Source organism: Athene noctua, chromosome 6, assembly GCF_965140245.1.
Source record: "Athene noctua chromosome 6, bAthNoc1.hap1.1, whole genome shotgun sequence".
Classification (NCBI taxonomy): domain Eukaryota; kingdom Metazoa; phylum Chordata; class Aves; order Strigiformes; family Strigidae; genus Athene; species Athene noctua.
The window spans coordinates 34463195-34475780 of NC_134042.1; the positions used below are offsets into that span (position 1 = coordinate 34463195).

At 36.6% G+C, this 12586-nt stretch overlaps 1 protein-coding gene across 7 annotated transcripts in view; it reads right to left on the bottom strand.

The window, feature by feature from the left end:
- The window catches only part of TTC7B (tetratricopeptide repeat domain 7B), a 145598-nt gene that overhangs the window by 114436 nt on the left and 18576 nt on the right, over positions 1–12586 (bottom strand). For all 7 annotated transcript variants that reach the window (XM_074908539.1, XM_074908538.1, XM_074908535.1 and 4 more), the window contains exons 2-3: positions 9289–9443; positions 8043–8211 (exon numbers count right to left, since the gene is read on the bottom strand). In XM_074908539.1, the coding sequence (XP_074764640.1) occupies positions 8043–8211; positions 9289–9443 (324 nt within the window). The remainder of the gene's footprint in view (positions 1–8042; positions 8212–9288; positions 9444–12586) is intronic.

A 12586-nucleotide genomic window follows, 5' to 3' on the forward strand; every position in this document is an offset into this window, starting at 1 on the left:
AATAATAACGGACACCATGCTTTATCTACTGTCAAAGCACTGAGGAAAAACAGTGAAAGACTATTTTATATTTAAGTAAATAAACATGCTTTTGCAAGAGAAAAAGAGTCATATCAATAGATAAAGATTTCAGGGTTTGTTTCCCATCTTCCTTCAACGGACACATAAAATCCAAGTATATTTGAGTATACAGCACTTATGCTTTCCTATCTGATATATAAAGCAACACTGGTGTTTCAAATGCTGTAAACACAAAAACCCCTTTCATCTCCTTTAAAGAAACTTCATATTTAACTTATATAGTTAAAACAAAAAATTATATAGATTATGACAAACATTTATTAGTAATTCTGAAAGAGGAACAGAAACAATCTGACTTACTGCTACCAAGGAACTCCCATAGTTTATTTCTGAGTTTAGAAAAAACACCGGTAATCTCACTGAAGGGAAGGACTTATTTCTAGAAGTCCTCAAATCAAAGGTTGTGACTTGGTTGCAGAGAATTTTTTTAGAAATCGAAGCACAAATTTTTTTCCTCTTCAATTCTCTACTGGTATTTGTAAAGTAATTATTATAAAGGAAAGGAGGAAAAGCGAAAATAGAGTAGGGAAATATATTTATAATAAACTACCTCTTACTTTCATAGTTACTGCAGAGACACTGTCTTGGGAATTGCCTATTTCTTCAGACAATCTAAGAAAACACAAACAATTAATTTCTCTGATTTTTCAACTAACTTGTATTGCCTGTGCCCCCCATGCCAAGACACTGGGGAAAAAAGGTCTCCAACTGTCAGTATGCAGAATCTCTTCTATGGCTAGTTTCATACCTAATTGACTTTCCAGAAAAGGCATCAGAAGGAAGGACAATACCCCCTTCTCCCAGCATACTTGAATTTAAGGGAAGCTGCTCTGACTAGTGACTCTTTTAAACACAGACTACTTACAGAGAATTAAATTCCATTCTAGATGACACCCAGAGCAACATAAGCACAACCTTCCAGAGTTGAAGACAACATTTTATCCTGTATGCTCATACTGCAATGGGGGTTTTTTGCAAAATTTTGGCCCAACATTTTCTTCTTCTCCTCACTCTGCCAAAGGAAAGATTCTGAAGAAATTCTAAAGATCTGGAAGAAACTAGGAAGAAGAAAAACTAAAATGCTCAAGTCCTGAAGAAGTCTATTTTAATAAGAAGCATATTATTTTCATTCGGTGTTTGGATCTCAAATACCAGAGCTAAAAGCAGCACTAAGGAAAGCAGAACAAACTCCTGGGTTCCCCCCAGTCCCTGCTCCAGAAGGGCAGAAGTCATAAAAATAGACTGGGGAAAGACAAGCTTTAATGACAAAGTTTGAAGTATCTATGGCACAGGCTTCCTAGCTGCAGTCTGCAAACTGCTTGCTGACGAGGTTGCAACGTTTGCACAGCAATATAGGAGGAGGGAACTTAAGTTGAGTTCTTGACCCATTGCCTAATGAGGCTAGAGATCCCTGGCATAATAACTAAAACAGCTTTCATTTAAGATTCTTCCATGAAGAGCTGCTCGGTGTCTGCTGACACAGGCTAGCTGTGCACAAGATCTCATTACAATCGTATATGATTAAAGTTAAGTGCAGCATCTTTTGCTAACTGCAGAGTAGCTATTCACATGCACCTGACACTTCCACTGAACCTAATGAGTATTTCCATGTTTCTGTAAATAGAACTAATTAATAGCCAATCATTTAACTTGGTAAATGCAACATTAAATTTGAATGTGGGTCACCAGCAGTAAAGACAGTCTCACCTTACTTAACATACATCATCTAAATATAAACACAGTTATTTGAACAGGCAATATGAGACATAAAATGGCCTGCAGCAATAAGGCTACAATCCTGTAATGTCTAACTTACAGACAACATCCTCCACATACTTAACAAGAATTTGTTATTGTAATACAACACAGCCATCTTGACCAATACCTGGAGTAGGCTACTACTCTATACACCATAGTAAATATAAACACAATTTCTTTACTAAAATCAAGTTTAAAAAATGCAGACTTCAAGAAATGTCAGATCTGTAAACTGGTATGTTCATCTATAAGCATTTGTAGAAATATTCACAAATTTGTAATGTCATGTATTATAAATTCACCTTTCAATTATATATTTTGACTTATGCAGCAGTATCAGAATCACATTAGCTAAGATTTCAATAAGCTTATTTCCTAGTTAAATATATACTTATTATTTCAGAGTTACTGACAATTTGCACTTCCCCAAATTAACACCTCGATATCCCACTGTGCATGTATCTCATCTCTGCTTCCATAAGCAAACAAAAATTGCTTAGAAACATAGGAGAGATTGCCATGCATAGTATTTGAATAATGCCTATGTGTGCTTTCCAGTATATTACCTCATTCATACACTGTTGAAAACTTGCAGAATCTTAATTGTCCTGTTCCCAGAGGCTATATCCCTAGGAGAATATTAGCTTCAGCCATTATTGAAGTGGATTCTAAATATATGCTTCTGTACGGTAACAGCATATACAGAATTTTTTTCTGGTTGGTCTTGTAAGAGAAGGGAGTAGGAAAAGCTAGAGCTAGCTACACAAACCTAATGTGAAAAAGGAAAAAAAAAAAATCAGACATATACAGTCTTTAACTACTACTTTATGGATACAAAACTTGTCTTATTTCAGTTCTTCATAAGTTAAGATTTTCCTCAGTCTCAGAATTGAACATTGCCAACTAAACTGATCTAGTGAAGAAAGTAAACAAATGGATATTGAAGAGACAAAATTAACCTCTTAGAACAAGGGAACCTTCTCTACTTATTACAAGGTAGTCATTCCTAAGCAGATACTTAAATATCAAGTATGTAATACAGCCAGAAACGTGCAAAACCCCTCTACGTTTTACTCTGAGACAAGACTTCCCACCACAAACTCAAGACTGTCCTTCCCTCCTCCTGCCTCTGCCTAGCCTTATTTCTTAGCTTTTCTCTTGCTGCATAAGACAGCTCTAATAACCGGTACCGATGTCCAAACTACATTTGTGGCAGAAGGAAAAAAACCTGCTTTTTTCTGTACTGCTTCTTAAAGCTTCGTATTGAAGGTATGACCCCCTCCTGTGACCTATTATCTTAAGTGCTACTACAAAAGAAGGAAAGGCAAGAGCTTCAGAGAGCCAGCTCCAGCAACATTCATACATCTCCTTTCAGGATAACACTTTGCCACAAGAGAGTCACACAAACCAGCCCATCTCCTCAACAATGTCCTTCTTTTATGCCTGTTTTCCTTTCCCTCATCACACCCTCTTGAAAAAGCTGACACCTCAAACCATAAACATTTCACTTCAGAAAACTGTTTTATCAGATGCTTCTCCTCCACTTTCATGTCAAATGTAATTACAAGCAGATGGGGAAAAAATAACCAACAGATCCAAGTAAGTATTCTCATGTTTTTGCAAATAAAGTGGTCCATTGATCTGAAAAACTCCATCTTTCCATTTCTGTGTTTTATATGACATTTAAAAATTGCCCCACTCAATTTCTTCAAGTCTTTGAATCTAAGAAAATTCTGTATATTCTATGATGATATTAATACTCTCTCACAACACCTTCTACATACACATACAGAGTCATCACTTAGAAGTACAACATCAAAATCACCTCTTTTCTTAAAGTAAACACCAGATCTAATCCAGAACTCTATTCTATGGGCACACCTACACAAAAAAGAAAAAAAAAAAAAATGGTGTAAGGTCATAAAAGTATGCCTGTCCATAAAGTTAACCGCATAAAAGATGACTGTCCTCCACTACACTTCCATTTTTATCTTGTCAATTTGAGGAAATGGTGAATAAAGGCAGGAAAATATTAGAATTACACTACATTCAGTGTACTGTGTAGTAGTTACTGCCTTGTAACTTTTGCATGAGGGAGATCTTAATAGTGCTGAGTTCTGACCTATGCTAATCAAGTTTCTGAGACTTTGCCTCATGCATATTCACATGGCTAGTCCACTCTCTGTTGTTTTAATGGACACAGCAGCAGGTAATTTTTCAGACTGCTCTTGCATCGCCTTTTAGTCAAGATAAGGCGTAAGACAGTGGCTTTTGTTGCCAGAAGCCAGAAAGAAACCACGAATCCAAACAACTTGTCCTGTTCCTTAAACTTCTTTCCAAAGCACTTTTTTTTGATCACTATTATGAACAACTGCCTATGTACAGTGGTTCCTTTATCACCACATTAACAATTTTGAACATTTTTCCTAGGACGAGCGACAAACAGTAATCACTTTCCAGTACCGCTTGGGCACTGAGGCCCTGTGATTCCCTGCACATCACAGGCTGGCAAAAAGCTGCATGTAAAGGAAATGGAAAAGATTTCAAAGGTAATTTGATACATTTTTTAAAAAAAAATTTTGCTGAGATTTACAAGTTGCATTTTGACAATCTATCAAGAAGCTTTCTTTGGAAGATTTGTAGCAGCAGTTCACTAACTAGACATTTCCAAGAAAAGAATAAGAATTATTTAACCTTCCTTGTTGGGTTTGAGAGCCTTTGAATCCTTTGCTTGACGTACTTTCATTCCATTTATGCCTTTCACTTATATTTTTCTAAAATGCTGTCCTCGACTAAAGCTATAAGCAGCACAGAGACTTAGAAGCATTCTTTTTATTAAAGATATATATGCATTTAATTCATTTATGTAACAAAAAATTTGAGGACCCCCTCTGTGAGTGCACTACAGGCAATATATGGCTTTAGTGCTTTCGTTTAATGGCAGACTTATTCCAAGTTGAAGACTGCAGGGGTGCAAAGACACTAGTTTCATGTTCTGGTCTACTGTAATGAAGACTACTGTGACTTAATGAACATTTTGCAGTGAGGTTTACAAACAACCTTGATGGATAATGCATTCAGACACACCCACTCTGGAGAGTCTGAAGAGGCAGTAAGAATTTTCCTCATTTTATTTTTGTCACATCTTACTTTCTAACAACATAAATACATACAGACGTATATTTATGTTGTGTGCATCCACATACATAAATACACACACCCCCCTCCACAAGTCAAGCAAGTGTTTGGGGATCTCACTTCCCCTGCCATGTTCTGATTCTATTTTCTCTCCCTGCACTTGTCACTACTGCTGTTCCTCTACCCCTTCTTTCTGTAGCCATCAGTAGACAAAACTCCAGCAAAATTTAGCTTGAACCTGACCTTGGACCCATTTTTGCACTTCATTGCATCCATACACACATGCTGAATGTTCCTTTGCTGTGAAGAACAGAATGACACACTTCATATGTTCCACAAGCAAGAGTAAGATGGGACATATGGAAAGCAGGTCATTTCTAAGGGATGGTTGTGAACTGTTAACTGCCTAGGGTTACAGCACAACATGCTCATTTAAGTACCCTGTAACAACTGCAGAAGAAACATGTCAACTCAAGCACCCCACACAGTCTATCACCTCTGAGGTTACAGAATGAAACCCCAGTGTGAGAAGGTAAGCACTTGGAGGTGGTACCATCTTAAATAAGGAAAAAAAAATTAAGGCAATTAAAACCTACCATACATTACCATTAGTTATCTGCCCTATGCCTTTGTCAGAGGTAAGTACATCAGTATCAGACCACTAAACAATAGCATACAAGACTGAAATGGGGCAACTAAAATGGATATCTTTAATTGCCTCTGTGCAGGTTGCTGCTCTGAACAGTGCAGTTGGGCTGATACTTGCAAACAGGCAGCACAGACAGTCCCTCATTGCTTAATAACATGGTGCTGTGTTCATGACTGCCAAAGAAATAAAATCTAAATACTCAGAAGAGCTTTAACTTTATATAATTAGGTTATCTTTGAAGTTCCAAGCAGAAATACAAACCCCAGTGAAGCACAAAACCCCTGTAAGAATAACGTGTATTTAGTTGGGTGATACCTACAAGCCTCAATCACCTGTGAAGAGACTCAGAATTCAGACTGAAAAGTTTTATAGTCCACTCTTGCAAGGAGAAAGAAGACATTTCAGGAGGAATGGGGAAGAGAGTGAGATTTAACTATACCTTATTGGGTAGAAACTTACGCTATTTAGCTGTCAATTACTCTAAACTTATCTAGACATTGAATACTAAATTTAAGACTGGGCTGTGACTTCTACCTCATTCTAGAACACACAGAAGACAATATTATTGCAACCTGCTATCATGGGAAGAAGGGGTTTTAAATTTTATTAATCTTCCGTTCAAACTGGAAACACAGTAGCAAGAAAGACTCTGAAAATGAACAGAACAACAACAAAACCCCAGCAGTTGGCTCAGTTTGCTCAGGTAAACTGCTAGCTAGTCACCCAGTAGAAGTGAGCAAACTAATTAAGTCTGATCAAGATTAGATCAGGCTTGATATGACATTTCAATGTTTAAGTATAAAACTTGAAATCAGAAGCAAAAAATCTCCACCATATCTAGACAGAAGACAGAAAGCTGTTTTTCTTCTCTGTCTCTTTTTTTCCAATAAGCTGACCCTAAAAAACATTTCAGGGTAGAAAAGATACACATTTTACTCTTTTCTAACAAATTGTTTTTACATTAAGTAAAATTAATAATATTAATCCTTTCTGCAAAATTGATGCCTTTATGTTTCAACTGTTATATATCCTTATGAGGTCAAATAAACCCAAGCAGAAGAGTTGAGCTCTGGGAAAAGATTCAATTAAATTACTGGGATTCCTTGGACAAGTAAGAAAATGTAGGCACCTGAAGTTGATCAAGTCCAACATTACATTGTCATAGAAAGAACATGACAAATTCAACAGACATCCTCATAGATTAAACAAAAAACAAAAAACACAACCAAAAACCACAAAGCTGAGTGGAAGTTTACCCATACCAGACATTGCCAAAAAAGCCCACATAGATGCTGTATGAGAGAACTGGACAGATATAAGTCATATATAAGAACTCCCAATGTACTCCCTTCCCACTTTTCATCCAAGTATTGCCCAGATTTAGGAAGCATCCTTTTGTCTCTGCTACCACTTAGTTCTCTTATTTCCTTGACATCTCTACAGAGAATGACTCATGCTTGTCTAACGTTTGCTAGAAGACTGTGTTGGTAGAAAACTGTCACTCTCTTTCAAAACTAATGTTGGAAACAATCCTTGACCAGTTGTCAGTGAATGCTATTGAAGTCTCATAAATTCTGTTTGCTGACTTTGACACCCCTCTTGCCATAACAAAAAGTACATATAGGCACCAAACCCAAGCTTAAACAGAGTAGCCCAAAGAAAACATTTAGACACAGTAAATTCTAATAAATCTACAGTATACAAATTGCCACTTTCCTCAACACACTGACCCAGCTTATGGTCTACTAAGTAGTTTTCTAAACTGAAGTGGCACTGCCACCTTAAGACACAAGGCCAACATTACAATTTTCACTATACTAGAGTTGTAAAATATATTTTTTTAAAAAATTAACTTAATTTTCTGAATTTTTTTTTAAAAGATACTCAGGTTAGAAAAATTCAAAAATAAAACTGCACAAGAAATGCACTGCTTTAAGTCATTTTATCAGGTTATTGCTATTTTTCTCAATTAAGTAGTAATTTTCTTAAATAATTTAGCTCAGGTTGAACATTTTAACATTCAGTAAAAAGCATCATGGTGAATCAAGGCTCTCCAACTCTGTCCACAGCAACTGCAAAACTGCACTACTTTTGTAACTCTTAACTTTTCAGCAATAGTAATAATACTTCTAGTATTTAGTCACAGTTACTGTAACATTACATACAGAAGGACTTTTAAATACACATATCAAAAAATTTGATTGGATGACAGCACAGAATATTAATTGAGGTAAAAGTCGTCACAACCTAGCACAAACTCTGAACAATTTAAAGGAGCCAAGACATGCTTTTATTTATCTACTGTGGTACTCCACCACTGTGTTGATGATATGCACACTAAAAAAATTCCTTAACTTCAGACAAGATATAAATTAACTTTTTAAAAACTATTTCCACTGGAAAAAACCAATCTTACCCTTAGTAGAATATGCTTCAGCAATCATCCGTAGCCTATATGGTGGCACTGCAGCTAGTGGCAAGTCATCAACTCCAACCCTGGCATATGTGTTTAGAGCTTCTTTGTAATCACCTTCCACGTAGTTTAATTTGGCCATAATTAGGTTAGCTTCTTGTAGGAATTCTGGCTAAAAGGAAGATGAATAAGAAAGGGTTTTTTTTCCAAAAAAATTCACCTAGTTCTTTCTGATCATTACTTAGTCTGTTTTCTATATATATTCACCACAGAAACCTCGGGATATTTCTTGTAACTAAACAACAAACCAACTAAATTCTGTCTTCATATAATATTTGGGAAGCTTGCGATAGGGGATGAATCCACAAAACATCACTCCACTAAGCTACAGTTATTTTAATATTCACATATTTTTTTACACATGCACCAGAAATACCTCTCATTCGGAATCCAGCTTTGTCAGGTGACAAAGGCAGTCATTACCATCCCTCCAATTATTTTTTTTCCTAACACCACAAGCACAGCTGAAAATAACATAGCATCAAAACTGTGTGTTCCACACCTATATTTGAAAGTATCAGTGCAGAAGAAATGTCTTGAAAATAGGATTCATGGAATAATGAAGAAAGAAAAGATAGATAAATTAACACTTCCACAAATCACAGGAAACAAAATGTTACAGATGCCTTAAAACAAGGTTCTTTTGATCTCCCAAAAGATGCACACGGAGTACAGAAAAGAGAAGCTCATGTAGTAGCTACAGTAGTTAAGTAAAAGAAGGACCAGAATGGTTAAGAATATCAAAAGGTTATAACAGAACAGGTTTTCAAATATTAACCTCACTTTCCGCACCTGTAAACATAACTTAAGAAACCTTTCCTGAATACTTAGGAGATTATTACAGAAAATTGTGAAGTATTTTGCGTTTTTAAACACTACAGATAATGTTATAGCTATATACTCCCAAGAAAAACTTCCACAAAACACATTGTAAGTACTTCACTTTAGCATCCCAGAAGTCAATGACAACTTTCTTATTCTTCTAATAAGAGAAGATTTGATAAATTTAGCTGAATAAAAATCTATGAAGAAACAAAGAGCCATGAAATAGCATAGTCCTGATGATGTTTTGGGAATAGCAATGATAATAAAACACCACACAAGCACTTTCCACATTTTTCTCCATGATCAGCAGAGTACCCCAGTGAATTTCAGCTTTTCTAATTCTTGCTCAGACTGACTTACATACCTTTAGGTTTCCCCTGTCAAGCGCTGCCGTGAGATGCTTCCTGACCTCAGTCAGCTTTGGCCGGGGGCCCCGTGGACTACTGGTCTGTTTAAGAGCATTTTCCTTCAAAAATTGTTCTAGTTTGGACTCCCCAAGAAGAAGTTCTGCCATGTCATCTGTAAATAAAACCAAACACATTAAATATTTGAAATAATTTTATTTCACTAACATTTCAGTGGAGCCAGCCATCGCCTGAATTTTAAATATAGATTAACCATAACAGGGTCAAGTATTCAGATTTAACAGAAGTCATGTGGTACTTTGTTATACTTTTCAATTTATGTTTTACCTGCCTGATTCATTGTAGAATCAAGTCTCCTGTGTTCTAAGTGATAATGAATTGGAACATTAACCTGGAGTCAGTGTTTTCCCCTTCCTCCTTAAAAAGCAACACTTGATTCAAAAGCCTCACGTAGCTTTCTGAACATGACAAGATACTTCTGACACTCGCTTTTCAAAAAAAAGGTGGGTGTTTCACAAAATGACTATTGTAGTTTCAAATATGAATATTGATATTCGATTAATTTCCGCAACTAGTTTTAACTTACATGCCCCTCATGATGGCTTTGATCACCATCTGTATCTCAGCTGTAAGAATGCAGACATCACTCATACCTTGTTAGGGCTCCAGCCATTCCAAGTCTTCAGTATGAAAGTCCATTTCTCATCATTCTCCCCATTCCTTATGAAGTTTACCACCACTTCTCAGACATGAAGGTAGATCATGATAACAGGTCGCCCAGCAAAGCTGCAGCTAGCATGTTTGCCAAAATTCAAGAAATTTGTCACCACTACCTTGCACTTATCCAGGACCACTACATTTATTTTACTGAAACATCTTGAGTAGTTCCTCTAGTAAGGAGAGCGCTGTAAAAGTCATCATCTCACTATCTGGGACTTGAAAAGACCAGATCATGTCTTGCAAGCAATGTCTGAATAACCCAAATTTGAATTAACAATAAATAAAACATATTTTGATAAGGGGAAAGGTAAATAGCTAACAATCAGAAAAGTGTTCACCGCCCTATAACCTTTAGCAGTGTCCTTAGAGGTTATGAGAAAGGACTGAAAGACCAGGACATGCAGAAGTCAGTGTTACTATTGAGGAAAAGCTTTCCCTCAGGAAGTATAAATGAATCAGCATTATCACATCTTTTAAAGTAAGCAAATTAATTAAGCAAATTTCAGTCTTGTGTCAGCTGGACTTGTATACGACTCACATACAATGACATTATACAGTAAGCTATAAGGACCAGTGCTGTCCTGTGATATGTCCTATCAAGTAGAACAACAAAAAACTAGAATTCTTTTTTCCTTAAAACTTCCAGCTAACTGATGATCTTTAAACCACAATTTCTTGAAGAGAGAGTTTAAGAGACCAGACAAATAGCTAAAGCATCAAGGAAGTGCTCTTTTTTTCAATTTATGTTTTTATTTGGTGTTCTGGGAAAGATCCATGCTAATCTGAATTTATTTGTTCTCAACTACCATTCACTCACATTTTACTGTTTAAACACTACTGCAAAAGAGAAAGATCTCAGCAGCCAGATGAAGGCAAACCTCAACACAGATGCATTATGGTTACCAGCCTGCTTAATATTCTGGCTTTCAGACCACAGCTGTCAAATTCATCTATCTCAAATGTGCAGTAACAGTTCCATTCCTTTGCTTAACGAAGTTTCTTCTGATACTTCAGCTATATTCATCTCATCTCTAGATTAGATAACACCAAATAATCCGAAGTGTCATCTTCTACATGCAATTTCTTCTTTTAAGAGCACCTTTATGCCTCTTTGCATGTGTTTTGTTTTACCTAAACTATGTACCTTCTGCTCAATTTATCCTCTCAACAACAATCCACTCTGGATACAGCTTTGACACATGCTAGCCAAAAATGTCACTTCCTTGAAAGATAAGGAAGGGGAAAACAAAGTATCTCCCTGGTACAGCATCTTAGAGACATTGGAAAAAACAGTGACACTCAGCATCTTACAAATATATATAAAAGATGTACAACTCCCAGTGCAAAAATATTTACTACCACTCAGTAAAACAGCTACAGTATAACAATGAAATCTTATTACCCACTAATTGCCAACCAAAAAAAATGCTTTTATTTACCTATCCAATGCTCATATGGTGAACAGCACAGTTTGACATTAAGTCCATCATACAATTTGCATGCCCCTTAACAAAGAAATTGATTGGTTTATAAAGTTTGACTGAAGTGTTTTACTCCCAGACACCTGATACACAGTTTAACAAAACAAGAGAAGTTAAACTTAAATTCTGAAAAATATAAAGGCTCAAAGTTTGTACACTCTAGTATTTTGGATACAGCTTAGGGTACACTGCATTGGAGGTTAGCTAATCTCCTTGCACACTGGAAATTGAATGTTTCTGAACAAAACTAGAATGAGAAGGTTCTACAGTAAATAAGAATTATTTTGGTAATTCACAAGAAACCCATTGTTAGCTGCAGTAGGAAATGTGTGAGTTAAAGAGGACTTTAGTACCTGGTCTATCAGGACTGAGCACATTTATGACTTAATATGGCTTGCAGAGTCTTCTCTGTGTTTAGAAAATGAGGAGGAAAAAATATCTTTACTACAACATGAGTTTTACCCATATGTTATATCAAAAAGCAGGGAAAGGGACAGTACCTGGAGGGACCACCACCAGTCTTTGAAATCCCTTGTCCACAGCCTCCACTGCTCTACCACCCAGCAGCCCCCAGCTCTGACGGTCATGGTCAGCTGCACCCCCTTAGGAAAGAGCCCAAGCCAGAGATCCCAGACTACCTCCTGCCCCCAGCCATAAACTGGGACTCTGGCAGGCTCAGAGCCTGCCTGGAGACTGGGCTGAGTTTGGCCAAAGGCAAACAACTACACTTTGCCCTCCGGAGAAGAGCAAGAGGGTCAGGTAGTAACATCCCCTTTTACTGCACCCAGCTCAGTGCCCTGGACCACACCACTTATCTTTAATTTGCATGTGCCATTTTTCATTTCAAAGCCTCTCAAAACTCCTACCATTTGAAGTTTCTTCTCATATATTATACCTGAAATTTAAAATCCTCTGAGGAAGTAAAAGTAGAGAAGGACACAGTTTGTTCAAATACATTCATGAGGTTATCAGTAAAATTCCAGGAATTTCTGAAGCACTTTTACACTAATTTTGCTACTCTTTCATCAAAGTCTGTTCAGCAAAAATAATAGAAAAAAAAATTTCAAAGTACGAAGTGAAGAAAAAGAATAAGAAA